The following is a 19,797-nucleotide window of genomic DNA, read 5'->3' on the forward strand; positions in this document are numbered from 1 at the left end:
ACAAATACCCAGAAGACAATGAGACCGTAGTGGCTTATAAGCGGCCCAGGAACATATTTGAATAGTAACATTTATAACAGCCATGATTTTCGCAAACGAATAGAATTCATTGGGATAGATTTACACACCGTGCCACCGTTTCCTTTCTATCTCAAATGCCTCACATATACTGCTTCTTTTTTTGTACTGAAATAAAATTGAACTAACCCCATAGCAAAATTACGCGGAAATTCCAGTGGAAAACTAGCGTCAAAATTGCAAAAATCAGCGGAATTTGACGCAAAAATTCCACTAAGTTTTCCATGGAATTTGAAGCCGGAAATTCCATTGGAATCATAGCTCTCTACTGAAAAATACTGGAAAATTCCGAGGAATTTTTCTCTTGTTATTCCTATTCCGCTTTCATTTGCTATGGGGAAATTGAATTTTCTTGATGTTCAAAAGAAGAAGAAGAAGAAGAGCGAAAGTATAGGATAGGCGAAACCTTGATAAAGATAGAGATATGCATAAATAATAGTAGGGGAAGTCTTTGAAGGCTTCAAACACTTCATACTTATTTTTTTCCATATTCCCTTAATGAATCTGACTTAACTTTTATTCAGGAAATTTGTGACTTATGACACTATAGTGAAATTTATGTCCATATAGAAGCAAATTTCCTGCACTAGTGTAGGGAAAACTCTTCAATATGGACATAAATTTCTCTAGTGTGTAGAGGCCATTAAGGCTGGCTATTAAAATATATGGCTGTTAGGTCAGATTCATTAAAGGAATATTTAAAAAAAAATGTGAAGTGTTTGAAGCCAGAGTATGTGCGAAGCCTCAAAGACTTCCCTCATGTTGAAACCATAAGAATAGAAATTTGAGATTTGAGTTTAAAATAAAAATTGAGTTATGGTCTGCAGGCACCTTAATGACTTAATTACAATTTTAAATTTATCGCTTTGCCAATTAACTTTCTAGTTAAAAACCATGCAGTGGTGCAGAGTAGGAAAAGCCTAATGAACAATTTGCAGATTGTGCAACTTTGATTACGAAATCCTAAAATCTGCAGAATTGGATGATTTTCATAGACAAAAAACATTCCCATAATTGGTGTCTCTTTGAATCTGACCCCAGCATTCAGCTGTGAACACACATCACAAGAAAGTTAGCGAAGGAATTTCTCTGAGTGTAGGAGGCAATAATGCACACCTTTCTTTGTCTCTACGCTCACACCATTGCCAATCGATAATCGAAAATCAAAATTGGCGCATAATTACGTGGGACACACATGGGGTCACAATAGACACGATTTTTAGTTAATTTATAGTGCCATTGTGTTTATCTCTTGTGCATATTGTGTGGCTCATCTAAAGTGAAATTTAATTGTAAAACCTCTCTTTCACTCCCTGAGATTTGCACCAATAGTTCTCTGGGGCAGAGTTCGATCGCGCAACTTCTTGCACGGTGGTGCAGACTATGAGAGCAGGAGAGAGATCTCAGCGAATGATCATTGGGATTTATAATGAAGTTGTCCCATTGTCTCATTGAATGTGTGGCGATTTTTTTTTTATTCCTTCGGATTTCTTGATACGAAAAATTCACCAGAAATATGTATGGTGACTCTGGGTAGTGGCTTTTTCAAATAAAATCCTTTATAGTGGAGATTGTGGGCTGAAGATCAGCACCAATGGAGGACACTCACACAAATCACAACACTTTATCGCAAGATTCTATCAGCAATAATATATAATGCCAATCAATTTTAAACAAATTATATGCAAGAGAGTGTCTCTTGGGAGACATCTCTCAAGTTCTTCGTCGAGACTGAACTGAACCACTTGCGAGACGACAAGGCGCGCTGCGCGCATTTCGGGGACATTCAATGGGTTGCGAAGCAAAAAAAAAGACACCCATGGCTGCACCCTCATTGCGAATTGTCTCATCTGTCTTCCATCCCTGTAAAGAAACTTATAAGACGTTCTGCGGTACTTTTATGGAAAGCAGTTGGACTTTTCGAAATATTTATCGGAAATTTGAAACGAATACGCCAGATGACTGTCTGAAGATCACATTTTCTCCCATATCTCCTAGTTAGGAAATGTCCATGCGAATTCCATCTGTATTTCTATCATATTTCCACAACGAATTGACATGGAAATGTACTAGTTAGTCACGGTCAGAGATAGAGACTTGGGAACCTTGGGACCTTCGGGGGACCCCGACCTGGGATTATATTAACATGCCATGCATTTTCTCTCCAACCGTCCAATGCCTGAGGGATTCGAACCCGGGACACTTGCATCATAGAGCGAGTGCTCTACCACTTGAACCATTGAGTGCCCTTATAGAGGTTACCTGTAGGGGAATTCCGTAACAGTATGGCAATGTCATATGACAAATTTTCGTGGTAAAGTAGACTCTCCCAAATTCGGGCATTTGGGACCGAAATATCAGACGAATTAGAGAGAAATTCGGACATCAAATTGTTTGAAATGCAACGTTTTTTTGTTTATCTGCATTCTCATATTAAGTTTACATGCTCATATTAACTGTAAATTTCATGAAAGCCCCTTAATAATGCAAAATAACATCACAAGTGAGATAAAGCATGGCAAATTTGAGCATATTTGCTTCATTCGATAATCATAATCGAACTCGAAAAATGTCAACAAAATTTTTTCAAATTTAACTGCTGCCCGAATTAAAAAGTAGCCCGATGATAAAAGAGCCGAATTAGCGAGAGTCTACTGTAAATTCGAAATTAGAACAATATTAAAGCCCACTGAGCTCCGAATAGACAGTGATAGAAGCTCAATGAAGCTCTTAGTAACCGATACAAATCTAATTTTCGATCGGTTCATCTGCATTTACAACATAAAAAATTTGAATTTGTCTTATGACATTACCATAATGTTACAGAATTTCCCTACTTGGGGTGAACGGGGCAAACACTTCTTCGATATACGAAAATACAATTGAATCATTCTTAATAACGGGTTTTCAAGGTCAAAGGTTAAAAAGGCTCTGGAAAGCATATCTGTCAATCGAATGGAATAATATTTGGGCTCGTTGGAAAGGTTTTGGAATTTTTAACAAGCCTGAACCGATTCCAATTAGTTTTAAACCAGTAATGAACCGATTCATAACTGATAACTAATTTTTATCAGACATTCAAATATATTAGTGCTAAGGTATTTTGGATAATCTTTTGAGTGATTTGTAAATCGTTTCAAATAGTTTCTGAACCGGTAAACCGTAAATGATGCGAATCATCTAAGTATAGCATCTAAGTAACGAGCTCGAGTCACTTTGAAATACCTAGGACGGTTTGACGCCCCTTTTTTCTTATACAAGGATGGGATTATCAGTCCCATGGCCCTGTGGAACCAAATTCAGTGAAGATCCCTAGATGAAATTCGAATACCTTTAATTCAAGAAAAATTTCTGATGACCGAAAAGGGACTTGAACTACCACTTAACCCATTGAATGCCCTGGGAGGACCTATACAGAGGCTTGGCCTCCTCCAAAAGTATCATCGCAACCGATATTCGTCGATTCATGTTTGTTTTTATACAGAGTAGGAGCTGAATCTAACGATTCTAAACTATTTACAGAGATCATAAAACCAATCGTTTTACCATTCGACCGACTTCATACAAGAAATATACACAGTAATGGTTCATGGAAATTCCTTGGAAATTAAGTGACTATTCCTGATTTAGAACTATCTTAGACAGGACACAGATATCTCCAATTCAGAATGTGGACAATTCTGTTTTATTCCCATCCGACGTTAAATGTTTTTTTACAGTGTTGGCTTTTTGGAGCAATAACCAAATTCCACAACAACACATAAATGTTTCTGAATAAGAGAGAATGCTGAAATCTTGACTGTTCATCTCGATTTCGATACACTTTAACGCCGTTTTTTGTAACCCCAAAATTTTCCTTTATTTTTGCAAAACGATAAACCCCAGGATTCTCTTTTTTTTCAAAGGTAGAATTGTGAATTGAAATATTTGCATACATTTCGATGACACTCACTCCAAACTAACAATAACGAACCATCTCAAAAAGCAATAATTCTTGGGCGAACACTCGCGCGAATTGGCGGTTAGTGGATGGATTCTCAGAAGAATCAGAGACACAGCGACAAGTGAATGAGATGATGAGGCATAGATAAGAGGCCTTTTGGGTGTTTGCTGACCATAAGAGTTTCAAGACCACAATTTGGAAGTGAGTCAGGAAGGAAACAGCGCGAACTCAAGAGGTTCTCTTAAAAAATAAAAAAAAGAGTCAACCTCAACAATTAATTCACAGCAAATAAGACATAAATATTTCCCAGTGAGAAGGAAATTGATGGAATAGTTGATGGTGTTCGTCAAGAAGACACCTCACAACGTGTCTGCTAAAAGTAATACCTAGCTGCGTGGCTTATGGGTGAGATCAAGGCGACGCCTAAACGCAAATCAGATAGTAAAATATGATCGAGTCTGTTAATTAAGAAATAACTGAGATTTTCACATCATCTGCCTTCTTGGTGTTATTTTTTTCATAATGCAGTAATATCACATGGTATACAGTAATGAAATTCTGTTTAGTTGTGAAAGAAACAATTTACTGTGCTCAATTAATTACATCTTACGCATTGGGGGCTATATAGACAAAAACACGTTTCTTGCTCTCCCGAAGTATAGGTTTAAGTGTAAAAAGATACGTTTGTCGAAAACAAAAATTATCGTGCAATGCCCATAAGATCATTTGAAAGAAAAAGCGCTTTAAGAGAGAATGTAACGTTTTATTATTTGTAAGTCAATAAGCTCAAAGACTCCTACGTAACTCAACTATTGTTCATCATATTAAAGATAGAGCACTCTGCAAATTGCCATGTGTCTTTGACCTCCAATTACTCTTCACGATTTCCATAGGGTACAAAATAGTTTGGTGTTGAATCAAGGCAAAATAAAGGCGCCTATGGAGCTCATTATTTTTTTTAACTAAATCTTATTCCTCTCAGTGATTGACGTGACCTAGAAGCCAAACCCTCAAATTGCCATTTTTGTACCTATTTTCCATAGACACTCTTAATATTATTAGCATTATCGCTGGTTTATCTTCATTCTCTTGCACTGTATGTTAAGCATACTGATTGATTTGCATCAGTGAGTGGTTTTTTTCTCTATCGGATTTGCTCTTTAAATGTCGACCAAAACACACGTGAGAGACTTCTAACAATTTTTTTGTTTGATCAAATGATAAAAAATTAAATAAAAACGATGAGATAAAAACATGGTACCGAATTTTACCGGGCCATATTCCTTTTTCAAATTGCATATTTAAGCCAAAGGAAAAGGAACTGAATGGTACAGTGTCGAACATGAGAAATGGTCATAGCGCCTGATAATAAAATAGCAATAAAACTGGTTTTTTTCTTTATTTGGACTAATTATTTCTCAGTATAACATTAATAGCTTAATTAAGTATGTGTCGAAGTGATGTAGACGAGTTTTGAGTCCTCTCTTGCATGCTATTTTCAATTCAAAACACCTCTCAATATGCAGAAAATTTTTCCTTCTATTTGACTGCAATTAATAACCTTCTTAATCTTTTCTAATCACTTTAGCACTCAATGGCCTCAAGTTATAATGTCGTTTTTCTGCTAGAAACAAATCCCCATGTCTGAATTTGAATCGCCAATTGATTCAATCGACCAGCCAGCTTTGAGACAGTTTTATATGGTATTTCCATAATTAAAAGTCACACTACTTGCTCTTTTGTAATAATAGCCACTGCAAATTGTGCAAGAAAATGACTCTGTCTCTAGCTTATTTTTAGATAAAGCAATAGTAGAAGTTGAAGAATTTTCTTACACAAAATGATCAAGGAATTTTAGGGTCAGTTCTTATTACCAATCACGAAATCAAAACTAAGGAAAGGCTCTCAACTACTGATTTTTTAGGTATTCGGGATAGGAACAGTAAATGTAAGGAAGGAATTTCAGAATTCTAGTGTAACTATGTCAAATGTCTTTAACCAAATGATCTAAAAAAAATCCTAAATAATCTCATAAGAGGATGTTTCGCAAAACCATTAGACAAAGTCATATTTCGATAGGGTAAAATTTATTTCAGGTTTATTGAAACGCTCATTTCCCATTTTAAATAATATATTAGGGAAGACTGGAGCAAAAAGTCACAAATCGAAAATTTCAAAATTCAATATATTCCAAGATAAAAAAGATAATGGCTTAATTTTTTCCCATAGATAGCCTTAGGTCTTCTTCATTGTCGTACGTTTCTTAGATTTCGAACAATCAATTTAGAAAATAGAGATAAGATAAGATTTTGCCAGGGTTCTTCATTTCGGATTTCCGATACATCCAGGCCACAATTGGGCCCTTTATGCTTCCTCACTCCTATTCTATCTTATCCCCCGATACGGGTAGCCGCTCCATATCACGGTTCTGTGGGCAACCAGTGCCGCTACTTTATCACAGCAGCCCATCTCGGTGTGTGTTTGGATCAGTGACAGTGAATATTTGTATCGACTGAAGTACCACTTTCATGAATTTAGAAAATAAAGAATATTGTAATTTTTAGCCCTGTTTTTGGAATATTTTCCTAACGGCAGATATCAATTTTTGCCAATTTATTTTCCAAAATTAATGCACTGGTGAATATTTCCTAAATGATTTGGATTCTTTGAATACGAAACCGCTATCCCTTTTTGCATTTTCAAAAGATTTTGTTTCTCCAGATAATTTATTATCAATAATGACCACTTGGAGTAAAAATTAATAATAGGTATGGGGAAAAAAGTAACAAAAACCGAAGGAATTTCTGATATATCACGGCGAAAAGAAACGTCACTTCCATGTGTCACTGCTTGTTGTTGTAGACAGTGATGGTGATGAAGATCCGAATGAATTGAATCATACGCACAGCCCAATGTACACTTGAGAGAAATCCGAAAAAGTCAAAATAACATTCCGGAAATGTTAATTTTACCCTGCATTATTGATCCGAAATCGGTGTAAGTTGTAGAGCGGTAAACTCGCTATAAAAGTGCGCTATTTAGAAAATTCTGGGACGCTAGGGTAACTCGTAAAAAAATAAAACATCAGTTTTGTGACTTTTTGCCTCAGTCTCCCCTACATACAGTCTTGCTCTCAATGACTATTTATTTTGCCAATTTTAGCCCCACTACTATTTTGCCCAATTACATTTTGGAGACAGTGAGAAGTCAAGAAATAGAACATTTTTAGGACGCAGACAAACTAAACCAAATTTTACTAAAGAAAATTTAAATTTTTTAAATAAAATTAAATAAAAAAAATCGAGAAAAATGCTTGAGAATTTTAAAAAATTAGCAAAGCCTTAATATTCATTTTTAAAAAAACAGTATTTAAAATTTGTACTAATTATCAAAGGAAATCTTTGGAGCTTTCAGCTAATTTAGTACTCATTAGGCCACGAAAAATATATGTAGGGGAAGTGCTTATAATTTTGGACAGTCTGCATATAAGCATCGATATCCCAAGTTTGAAGTGCGATATTTTCAATACTAATTGACTTTTTTTGTTACTCTCTTTTCAGAAGGATTGTTTAGAAACTTGGCAAGCTATTTATCATCTCATTTTTACTAAAATTAGTTTTAATACGTTTAAAAATGAATTGATATGTAGAGGTGAATTTGACTCTTATTTTGGACAACTTGGTTATTAATTTTTACAACTTGTCTGTAAATTTGGACAGATAATCCGCCTCAACAGGATGCCCATTGTTCTTCATTTTATGAACCTATCTTACCAAGTCCTCTTCCTGTTCATGTAAGGGAAACGTAGAATGTCACAGAAGCCCAGAAACTTTCCATATCATTCATTAAAGTGAGTTGACTTCGATACTCCAAGTACGTGCGGATTCGCTCATTCCCTGACCTTTCCGGGAGCCTTTCAAGGCATTTCTCGCTACATCTCTTTCGTAGAGATGATGCTCCTTTGTTTCTCCAGGCATTTGTCCAACCTAGTCATCACAAAAGCTAAAACTTCACGAAATTTCATGAGAAAAACACCTGTCCAAAATAAGAATCATCACCTCCCTGGTGAATGTCTTAAAAAATTTCCCATTTTTCACACGAAAAATCTAATTCACAAGGCAAATCTCACTTCAGGTCAAATGTACAAATCATCAGTAACGTGAATCAACACAATATTCAATGAATATTCAATAATAGCACTCAAAAACAGCGAACAAACTTTGTTAGTACTTCACCAAAACTAAATAAGACTGAAGTAAGCCACGAAGTTCTGTCATATTTCTCGTAAGCAATTGCTCACACTGAATTTTCAACAAAGCAATTTCAACTCAAATCATATTCAAAATTTAACGTATTTAGTGTCAAAATCTTCCAAAAAGAACAAATATTTAGATAAAATTAATTTTTCATCAAATATTGGAATAAAAATCCATCATTTTAATCAATTTATTTTTAGTGTCCAATGTTATCTTCAAAGTGTCCAAAATAAGAAACTGGACAAAATTATGAGCACTTACCCTATTAAATAGCATTGTCTGATTTTGATTTATAAAACATTTCTCAGTGGAAGGATTCGATAAAAATACATAGGAACAAATCAATTGGAAACTTTTTCCCATGCAATAAAAATTACTTAATAGCCTCTTTGGTATCACATAAAGTTTTTCAATCGGGGTGCTGAAGTACAAAAAAAAAGTGCAGCAATTGCTACAATAAATCAATGTCGATAGACAAGATGTTGAGATTGATGCAGAAACATGTGTTTGGACAAACTCAATTTAATAATCATAATAATATGCAACTTAATGAAAAATTTTCCAGTATATATGCACTCATTCTCACTTTATGAGGAAAGAGTGTCTAAATCATGGCAATTAATCGGCACTAAACATATGTATGGCACGTACAAATCAATTAATATGGTGGAGAGACCTTTTTTAATCCTATGCTTCTTTCCATCCTTGTTGTGTGTGCCTTGTGCAAAAGGGGGGCGTGAAACATATAGAAACATAAAAACGTAAATTGCAATCTCACACTCCATGCTATGTTGTGAGATAGCCCTCCTTGTGAAAAGTGCATCGAGATGCGAGAATGAGGCACTGAAGGTGCGGGAGGTGAACAGAGCAGATACTTTGGAGTTGATCGAGAGATCTGCAAATATGGTTAACTACCTTCATAAATGCAAAATCAATTGATGATGAAATACGGCACGGTGGTGTCTGCATTGAGATTTTTGACGTGATAGAAAGTTGTTTCACCATCAACTCCACCTCCATCCCAGACATTTAAGCCTTTTATCGTGGAATTCACTCTCATGTTTTTGCTCAATGGATCATCCTGATTGAGATTTTCACTCTCAAATGCACCGGGAAGGTTATCACGGCACCCATCATCAACTACATGGCACCCTTTCATCCATCAAATCACACTGATTATGAGGCACGATTTGTTCATCAAGAAAAACACCCAAGTATTAAGCAATTTTGCCTTAAAATCTATACTTACAAAAAACACTCATTCCTTTGATTATGAAAACGCACTACAATAACACAATCATTTGTGAATAATTTATAAATTAAAAACGCATAAAAAATACATAAAATTCTAAATTCTAAAGCAACAGATTGTTGTTGAGTATAACTCCCCTAATCTATTTTCAGTTCGGTTCCATTTACTAATTGGTTAAAGCGTAAAAACCCTCAAAACTTCAACCAAAAAAATCATAGGACTATAATAGTTTATGGTTTCAAATATTTAATTGCTTGCGGATAATGTTTAGTTTCTAAAGTTACTTAATTTCAATATCCTCCGCACAGTATTTTCTCTAAATAAATATTTATTTGCATTCACTAACTTGACCTGTTCCTTTAAAAAAAAAGAAATAAATAAATATTTGTAGGCGGTTAATACTATTTGCATTTAATTAAATATTTTATATCACAAAATTTAATGGCTTCATTGCGTTCTCTGATTAACATTGAAAGTTTTAATACTTTCGAGCTATAAACCGATCAGCAAACACGATGTAACTAAAATATATGATGTGAATAAATATTTGAGGAGATGTGAATAATATTTTTCACTTACAAAATTGCTTTTCATAAGATTTTCAATGTTTGCATAATGCCACAAAATAGAGATTATCAGAGAAATAAGCCGTGCAAAAATAATAATATTAAAAAATAGATTTTTGCTTAATGAATTAAAGGCAGAGATAAATAAGTACACCGAAATATTATTTTTTTCAAAAATGATGTTCGATATGTACTAAAATATTTTTGGAAAACTAAAAATTATACTGACATGAAGCATTTTAACTTTTTACTGATTAAATGGCTTTTTACTCACGAAAATTGAACTTCTTCACTGACTAAAAATATTTTTATCTTGAAAAATAGATAAGAGAGCGACTGAAATGACTAGTAAACTCCTCTAATATTACGAATTAATTAATTAATAGAATTACATTTTGAACTAAAGAGATTTAAGGGGTTAGAGGATCACGAAAACTAAAAAATAACATATTCTACTTTTTTTTTTTTCACTGAGAAAAAACGGGGGTACGATTAACTTTTTTCTTCATAACTTTAACAATTTTTAGGTGTAAAAATATATCAACATTTTTTAATGTTAATTTTACACCCTTTTAATGGTAAAATTGACATGAAAAAGGGTAACTTTAACCCCTAATACACCTAAAAAGCATAATATTTACACCGATTTCGGATCAATACTGTAGGGTAAAATAAACTGTTCCGGAATGTTATTTTGACTTTTTCGGATTTCTCTCAGTGTTCAAATAAAAAAATAATTTAAGCTTTCAAGTATAATATATAAAAGTGTAATATTTAAGCAATATTTTTTGAAATTTCTCTTCATTTAAAAAAAAAATCAGGCCGCGCGAAATGATTTTCGAAGGTCTTTTTTGAAAATACCTGCTTATTTTTCGGTAATCACAATTACCCAAAGTAGATTCATCTAGAGTTAAAAATTTAAAAAATTACTATTAAAGGGAAAACCAAAACCCGTACAGTATGCGAAGTTCAAATAGAGATGGTCGGGATCGGGATGGTCCTATAAGTGGGTGGTCTGTAAGTCTGATCGACCTAACATTTTCTTGTGTAATATAGACTAATCCAATAACAATTTTAGTGGTAGTGACCCAGTGAATTTCCATTCGTGTATGCAAGTCGGCCAAAATATCAAATTTTTGAGTGATTTTGAGCAAAATGCAAATAGGGATGATAGCGATTTTTTGAATAAAAAATTAAAAAGCTTGATCAATGAGAATGATTTCCATAATTTGTACTTGATCGCTTATTCTTGATAATAAAAATTATTCTTTCAGGCATATCTAAGACCAACTCATGAAGATTTTTTTGCTCAATTCGTTCCATTGCGCAACTCATAGAATTTTAGAGCTCATCTACGGTCCCTAAGGTCCCTACTATCAGATTGTGCTTAACTTAATTAAGGGTTAATTTCTTTTGCAATGATGTCTCACAGATTTCCAATGGGAAATGATAAAGGGAAATGATTCACTAGATTTCGAAAAATCAGCAAATTGCTTGGTATTTAGATCTTAAGGACCTTCGGGAACTAGGCTAATCCTCTAGTCTGAAGCTGGCACTATAAAACTTCAAGAAGGTTCATGGAAAAAAGCTAAGGGGGAAGTGGGGTACCTTTGAAAGTGGGGCACCTTTGAAATTCGGATTTTTCTCCTATGTTTAAGTAGAACTGAGCCTTATCATGATGTAATTTAGCTTCTCAATCTATTTATGCAGCTAAATTATATAACAATAAGGCTCAATTTTATTTAAAAATAGGTGAAAAATCCCAATTTCAAAGGTGCCCCGCTTTCAAAAGTGCCCCACTTCCCCCTATAAAAATAAAGCCTGTCAAAAAATAAATTTAAATCACTCCTCTATCAAGGGATATTTCTATCAATATACCCAGAGCAAACCACTACAAATATTTTTTTAAGTCTTGAATTGTTCAGTAAAAAATCCTTATGAAAAGCGGTCATAGTCTCATTAAAATTTAACCTTCACTTAATGCTTTAAAAACTTAATTTCCTATATAAATTTTCAATAAACAAACTTTCGCATCTTTAGGTATTCAATCACAAGTTTTAATGAAGTAGCACAGATTTTACTTTATTTATTAATAAAAAGTGAATAATGCTTTTTGAACTCTGCAGTAAATTAATGTACTAGGAATAGTTTATATTAGATATTTATGGAATTAAAAAAAAATAAATAAAACTCGAATATCAAATTCGTCAGTGATTCATGCTTCTCAATGAAGCGTGACCTAACTTCATTTATGGGTGGAGTATACTCAGGAGAACAAATATCACTAGTACGAGAAATAAAAGTCAAAAGAAGGAGTTTCACTTGCAAATGAAAAGTGCTCGAAAACATTTCTTAATAAAGAAAGCTCTATGCTTAGTCAACAAGGGTAAATTTTTCTGTTTTTGAAAATGCATCCCAACAAAATAGCTTGATTCTTTTTCCAAATTCTGAATCACAAAGTGCCCTATTCCGTGTCATTTTTCACTGTCACTGTGCACCTAGAAAAATGTCTAATTTGAATAATTTCTCAGAAATGTCTTCCCCAATTTTCAAACAAACACTCCGTCTTGATTTCTTCATGGGAAAAATTCAGGTATTTACAGTGCGATATTTCTGAGAATAAGACAGAAAAGAAAACCAATGTATTTTGTCCAACCACTCAGGTATTGATGCCATTAATTATTTATCAGGTGACTCTATCTCCCCTTACAGCAAATAGCAATTTCTTACATGCTCATTTATTGGTCATCATCGATGGCTCAAAGTGCTAAACAGAACCGAGAGAATTTTATTGGGCATTTTTCATTGGCGACGCATAAAAAAAGAAAGACACTGATAGGAAAATCACGTGTTTTTCTGCCCATTGAGATGATTAATTGAAATTCAACAATTGGCGATATCAATTGAGGAGAGAACTAGTTATGAACTTGAGAAGTCCTCAGTGGAGGAGCAATTTTGTGAGGTAATTTTTCTCAAAGTTGTGACGCGACTTTTTTCGAGATGGATTACTGGAAGACGATTAACAGGGTAGAGCAATAAATTGTCTTCGCAGTAAAATCTTTCATATAAATTAATCTATCCATTCCCTCTCGTTTGGATCGTGAAATGGACGAGTAGGAAGAGAAAAAAAAATATAAAAATATATCGATAATTCTTAAAGATTAATTATTGAAGACAGTCACAATGAGTTATTCAATGCCATTTGACTATTTTATATGCTTTTATCTATCCCCCTGCCTCTCGTGCAGCCATCCCAATGAATATTTTAAGATGGAGTTAAAAGAATGTTTTTCTAAGATTTATACGGCCAGAGACATTAATGCCAGAGGAACATTATAGATTTCATCGTGATTTGAGTTTCTCTCTTTCTCTACCAACATTTGTCGTACAACCAGCAATAACCATTATAGGTCAACCAGATATTTACTTTGAACTAATTGCTTACTTTATCGGTTCTTCGGGGATGGTATGTGCTGAGAAGGTGATTAAAAATGCAAAAATGCGCAAGTCTCTTCATTTGCAACCATCTCACCCATTGTCAGTCTTTCCCTGGCCATCGAAGGCTTGTCTATTGACTTAGGCTCTCAAGAGTACCTTCTTATCGTGTTTATGGGAAATGCAGAGATAACTCTTGTCGCTGGTACGTTCGCTTTTAACTCATTTCCAGTTTGAGAAAATAAAAAAGAAAATCGCCACTAAACCACATGGAAAGTACTAGTGATGACTTCTTACTTCTCCTCCTGATCATTCTCTGTGGAAGTTCTGCTCAGGAGCTGGAGCAGTCCGAAGAGAAGGTGATTGATTTGTCACACTATGGTGCAATGTTATATGGAAATCCCAGTACGGTCAATGGACGACGATTGGACAGATGGAGAAAGGCTAGTGAAAAAGGAAATCCGGAGGAGCAAGGAGCCTATGTTGAAGGAGACATCCTAATACCCAGTACACATGTCCGGAATGGACTAAGGAGTCAATCAAGCTACTGGCCAAGTGGAATTGTTCCTCTTGAAGTGATTGGACCATTTAGTGAGTTTTTATACTGTTAAAAAAATTAAAAACCCCTTCAGATTAGGGGAATGTTGGCATGGTTCGCACAGAGTGTTCGTCAGCTAGTTCGTCATTTCTTAGCCATAAGATAGATAATAATTAAGCACATGAGACGAAAAAAGAAATGGTAAGTTAGCTTTTTACAAACGAAGAGAAAATTCACATCGTTTGAAGGTTCACTCCGTGCGAACAAGCCTACATTCCCCTAACTTTTCCCTCGTGAAGCAATCCAAAAAAAGGGTGGCAAAGCGTCCCAGACTATTCGAAGTGCTCGAAACTTTCCCGAAACCTTCTGAGAAATTTAACTAACTGCATTTGGAAACAATGATCAATTCGAAAATCATTTTGAATCAGTAAAATCGATTTGAAAAAGTTTCGACGGCTCAGAATATAAAACGAATAAGTCGCGATTAGCCAACTTTAGAGGAAAGCGATTTCAAGTTGAAATTTTACATGCCAAGTATAGGACTTTTAAGATTTGAACCCCTATAACTTAGGGAAGAATTAACATTCCGGAATAATATTCACAGGGAAGGTAGAGGGTGCCAAGGAGTACCCCAAATTCGGAAAAAACGAATTTTGCAAAAAATCAAGTTATTCGACTTACTGTGTTATCACACTTACACAATAAAATTTTAATATGATTCACATTAATTGTCGCTGGTGAGAGTCCAAATGTGTAATTTGTGTGTTTGAATCATTTTATATTCAAAATTTGATCAATTTGTTGATAAAAAAGTAGACTTGGCCCGCAAAATTTGATATAAATTGATTTATAGCATTAATGCGAAAAATTAATGCGATTTTCTCTTTAATTTTTTAATGTGAAAAATATTTATGCTTTAGGTAAATTTAAACTTATTTTTGCAGGCCAAGTCCACTTCTTTATCATTAAATAGAAAAACCCCAAATATTAAGTGACTCAAAGACACAAATAACATATTTGGAGGCTCACAAGCGACAATTAATGTGAATCACATTAAAATTTTAATGTGCAAGTGTGATAACGCCGTTATATTCTGACAAGACGAAATGTAATTTTAAATCTTTTTTCTTAGGATTAAGGGAAAGTAAATGATCGATTTTTCATAGTGAATTTTCCAAATTTCAGGTAACAGTGACATTCAGGTTATTCAAGCAGCTATCAATTCTTATCATTCGTACACATGCATTAGCTTTGTGGAGCGTCAAGCGAGTCATCGGGATTATGTGAGTATCCAGAACACGGGAACTGGATGCTGGTCAAGTGTAGGACGCATCGGAGGTGGTCAGATCGTGAACCTACAATCTCCCGGATGCACAGTTAAAGTGGGCACAGTAATTCACGAATTGATGCATGCCATCGGCTTCCTGCATGAGCAAAACCGCGAAGATAGGAACAACTATGTGCAGATTCTGACAGATAACATCCAGTTTGGCTTCGAAGCGGATTTCCAGCCAGCCGCTTCTGGAAGCACCAATGACTTTGGGGTAGCCTATGATTACTCCAGTGTTATGCACTACTCAAGTACAGCATTCTCTAAGAATGGACTGCCAACAATTGTACCTGTGTTGCCATTCACGGGCGAAATGGGTCAGAGGGAGGGATTTGCAGAGAGTGATGTGGCTAAAATTAGACGAATGTACAGCTGTCCTGGTCAAGATACTCAGCAAGGTACTGAGGAAGTGCTTGGGGATGTGTGGGCGATGATATTCAGTCCGCCTCGTGGCAAACGCCAAATTAGAAGAAGAATTCATTTGAAGAAATCACTGAAGAAGAAACAATCAATTGCAATATCTCTGTCCTCACCTACGACAATCTCCCGTGTGAAGAGTCTTAAAATAAAGTTGCCGTGAACTTACATGAAAGCCAGGAGTGTTTATCGAAGCACCTGATCTGTGATCATCACCTGATGAGACACAACCGAGATACAATCTTTGCTCAGACGATCATTTATTTCAGCATGTTTTTCGAAAAATGTCTCCTCTAACCGTGAGATGCTGCTGACATGCTGGAGCTACAACCCGAAAAAAGAGTCATACAAGGAAGACTTTTCCATGTACAATTGCAATTATATCGCATGATTATGATGCTAATCAGTTGACAGGTGAGAATCTCATTTGTGTGCTGAGTGAGGAAAGGGGCGCCATGACAGAAAAGCCATGGAGAGTTAACGGATTTGTGACAAAGTTAGAAAATTCCATGAGGTTGTTTGAATTCTTCTCCCTCAGAACACCAGACCATCGATTTGTCACTTTCCACCTCACACGAGATGAGAATTCCAATTTTTCAGCCAATACACCTCAGCCAGAGATATCCAGGAAGTTATTTGTATCATTTAGCACGTTGACTCTTTTCACTCCTATAGATTTATGGGAAGTCTCTCACCTTCGCCAACACCATCTTAACCAACTTTGTTCTACACTGTTAACCGTTGAATTTCTTTGATGTGATTGCAATTTGGAAATTCTTCAAGTTCTAATCAATATCTCTGATTAGCAATACACTCTATTTCGAAAAACATTCAGAAAAATCAATCTTGTGGACCCTATTAGGATTTACTCGACCTAAATGGTCTGAACCTTACCAAAGTGTCTTGACGAGAGAACGTACAAATCCCCTTTCCCACCAAAAAATGTATTTTGGATTTTCTCAAATAATGATAATAATGAAAATCACTTGGTGGAACTACAGGGGAATTCTGTAACAGAATGACTATGTCATATGAGAAATTTAGATTTTTTTTATGTGGTAAATTTGGCGAAAGTGTTTGAAAATGTGACTCATCTAAATTATTAAGAAATTCAGTAATCGAGCTACCTGTAATAGCATTCGATATTTACAGGCCTTCAATGTTACCCTGCTCTCAAATTTAACAATGGAATTTGTCATATGACATTGTCATTTTGCTACAGAATTTTCCTACTGGTGGACATTCCAGCCCCATTCAAAAATGCACTTATATAATTTTCAGTCACAGTTTTTCTTCAGAGTTAAATCTCATTAAAACCTTTGAATTTGTACGGTGCTATCACACTAGCATTTTTCACGTTTTAGTTTTAAATTCAATTGAGCATTAAGATTTCTAGAATTACTGGAAATTTCTCACAGCCAGGAAACATTTTGCAAGAAATTTACTCTATTTTAAATAGTGCCGCGAGATTTTTGGTAGTGAATGACTCAGGAAAATATGTGATAGTACTTAAAATGTCTTATAGAGATTTTTAAGGAAAGGGCTTATAAAGCGACTCTCATGTAGTCTAATTGAAAAATTGTATGAAGTCATTCAAACTGGAGATTTCTTGACACAACAATTTCTTTCGAATGGCTTTAGAAGAACTTAGCAAATTGCTCCCGATACTGAAGCTTCACTACCGTAATAGTTTATCACTAAATCACTGTACTTATCCTATTTTTTGGCCACAAATAAAATAAATACGAGTAAATAAATTTACTAAGAACAATTTGGTTCAAAAGGCTAACTGCAATAAAATTGAAATTAATGAGAAATTTTAACATTTTAATTTGCTAAATTCAAATTAATTTGAGCAACCACATGCAAGTTATTTTACCATGTTTAAATATGCTTTTGTGAAACAAGTATAAGTTTATATCAAGAAATAAATGAAAATCAATCAATTCAAATGATTTTTGATGCAAAACAACGCATAGTATTTTTAATTTTAATTTACAAATTGAAAAATCCTAGTGTGATAGCATGGTTAGAAGCCCTACCTAGCCTTAATATTCTTGCCGTTGTTTCAGCTGGTTACAAAAATCGGGAATTATATTTAAATTAAGTCCAAAATTAATTCAATGCAACTTTAGGCCATCTTTTAGTCTAAAATGAGGTGTCAATAAATCAAATTTGGTCTGAAACAAATGAAATTTGAACAGTACTCAATTTAGATCCTTAAACGCAATGAATTTTTCTTAAAAGTTATGGCAGAGAGGCAGAAAGAAAAAAAGTATTTTACTTGCAACTTTTGTGTAAAGATTTAATTTTATATGGCTTCAGCACACTTTTTTAATCAGGAAAATTTCACGAAATCAAAATTCACGTCTTTTTCTCAACCTTTTTACATAAGCCTGTTCCACTCTTCCGTACTCTTCTTCTTATTTTCAATATCACACGAAATTCAATTTAATTCAATCTAATTTGAGGTGCGAAAGACTGGAATAGTCATAATCAAAATAATCGAAGATGAAAAGGATATGAATTTTGATTTCATGAAATTTTCCTGATTTAAAATGTGTGACTGTGGCATTACTGACACAATTTACATTATACTAACCAAATTTAAGTTTAGAAGAATATTTTTGTTCTGTCATTTGTCAAATTTAGTGAAAAAATAAAATTGATCAGTAAATAATTGAAAAGAATAGTAAAAAAATTAAATTATTCATAACTTCTTAATATTCCGTTTCTTAATAATATTTTATACTTCGTACCAATTTAGATTTATACTGTCCATTTTAACCAAAATATTTCACAATCTTCAGCAGCCATTTACATAATGGCCCATACTTCTGGAACACCTCTTTTATATCAGGATAATTTCATGAAACACAAATTAACATCTTCTTCCTCAAACGTTTTGCATTATTCTATCCCAATTTTGGTACTAAAATTGAATTGAACTAAATTGAATTTGTTGCGATGTCCAATAGAAGAACAAGTATGTGAAATAGTGGGATAGACATGCACCAAACATATGATAAAGGGATGTACTGTACATATTTATTTCATGAAATTTTCCTAATCAAAATTCAATTTTAATTTGGTCAGAAATATGGTAGAAACCGTAGAAACATTAAGAATAATTCTTAAGCAAACTATAATTTGCCTTTCGTGCTTCGCTCAGTATTTCATTTGACATTTCAACGATCACTAAGTTTTTCTCGATCGTTTTTCGTTCAGTGTTCGTTCAGATTCGACAAAGTCGACAAAGCCTATCAATATTCATGCCATTCGTTCTGTACAATGATCGTTTTTAATACACATGATAATTTAAATAAGCGAACAACCCTCAAATATACAATATATCAGTGGAAATGCAATAAAGCTTTATTATACATCTTAACGAAAATTTTAAAATTGAAAAGTAACGGTTCTAACTGAAATATCCTTATACTATCTTCACTTTCTTACGGTAACTTCTAACAGTGTACATTCCAGTATGTGTATTTGGCAGAGAAAATAATTGTTTTAGAAGATATAGTTTTTCCCCCCAACTTCTCTGGATGGAATACTAAAATATGCATATAGGATTCGTGTGAATCAAGCAATTTAGCTTTCCGTTTGTTTACCATTGGTGTGTTTTTTATGTCCTCTCTTTCGTTTCGTTTTTTTTCTGTAACTTCTTTTGGAAAATTACCACTTTAATTTATGTCCACTTCAAAAGTCATAAATTATTATAGTACATGGAAAATGTCTTGTTGCTTCTCTTCGCGCGTCTTTTGACTTTGGATGAGAAAGACAGTGAAAGAATGAGGGAGACCGATGGGGAACATGAAGGAGATACCATGTGGAGTAGAAAAAAAGGTGACTTTTAGAAAAATTCTATTATGCGACGGCTTCATTATCTCAACTTCTTGGGCAGGCTTTTTTTCTAGAGAGTATCGTCTTTTTCCAACCAGAAATAGTATGAATGACGAATAGGATGTGTCTTTGA

At 34.3% G+C, this 19,797-nt stretch overlaps 1 protein-coding gene across 1 annotated transcript; it reads left to right on the plus strand.

Annotated features, from left to right (window-relative positions):
* The first annotated feature begins 13,799 nt into the window (after positions 1 to 13,799).
* Positions 13,800 to 15,978, plus strand: LOC129806723 (hatching enzyme 1.2-like). Its single transcript, XM_055855495.1, has 2 exons — positions 13,800 to 14,121; positions 15,254 to 15,978. The coding sequence occupies exons 1-2, from the start codon at positions 13,800 to 13,802 to the stop codon at positions 15,976 to 15,978; spliced, it is 1,047 nt and encodes a 348-aa protein (XP_055711470.1).
* The last annotated feature ends 3,819 nt before the right edge of the window (positions 15,979 to 19,797 follow it).

Source organism: Phlebotomus papatasi, chromosome 3, assembly GCF_024763615.1.
Source record: "Phlebotomus papatasi isolate M1 chromosome 3, Ppap_2.1, whole genome shotgun sequence".
In the NCBI taxonomy this organism is placed as follows: Eukaryota; Metazoa; Arthropoda; class Insecta; order Diptera; family Psychodidae; genus Phlebotomus; species Phlebotomus papatasi.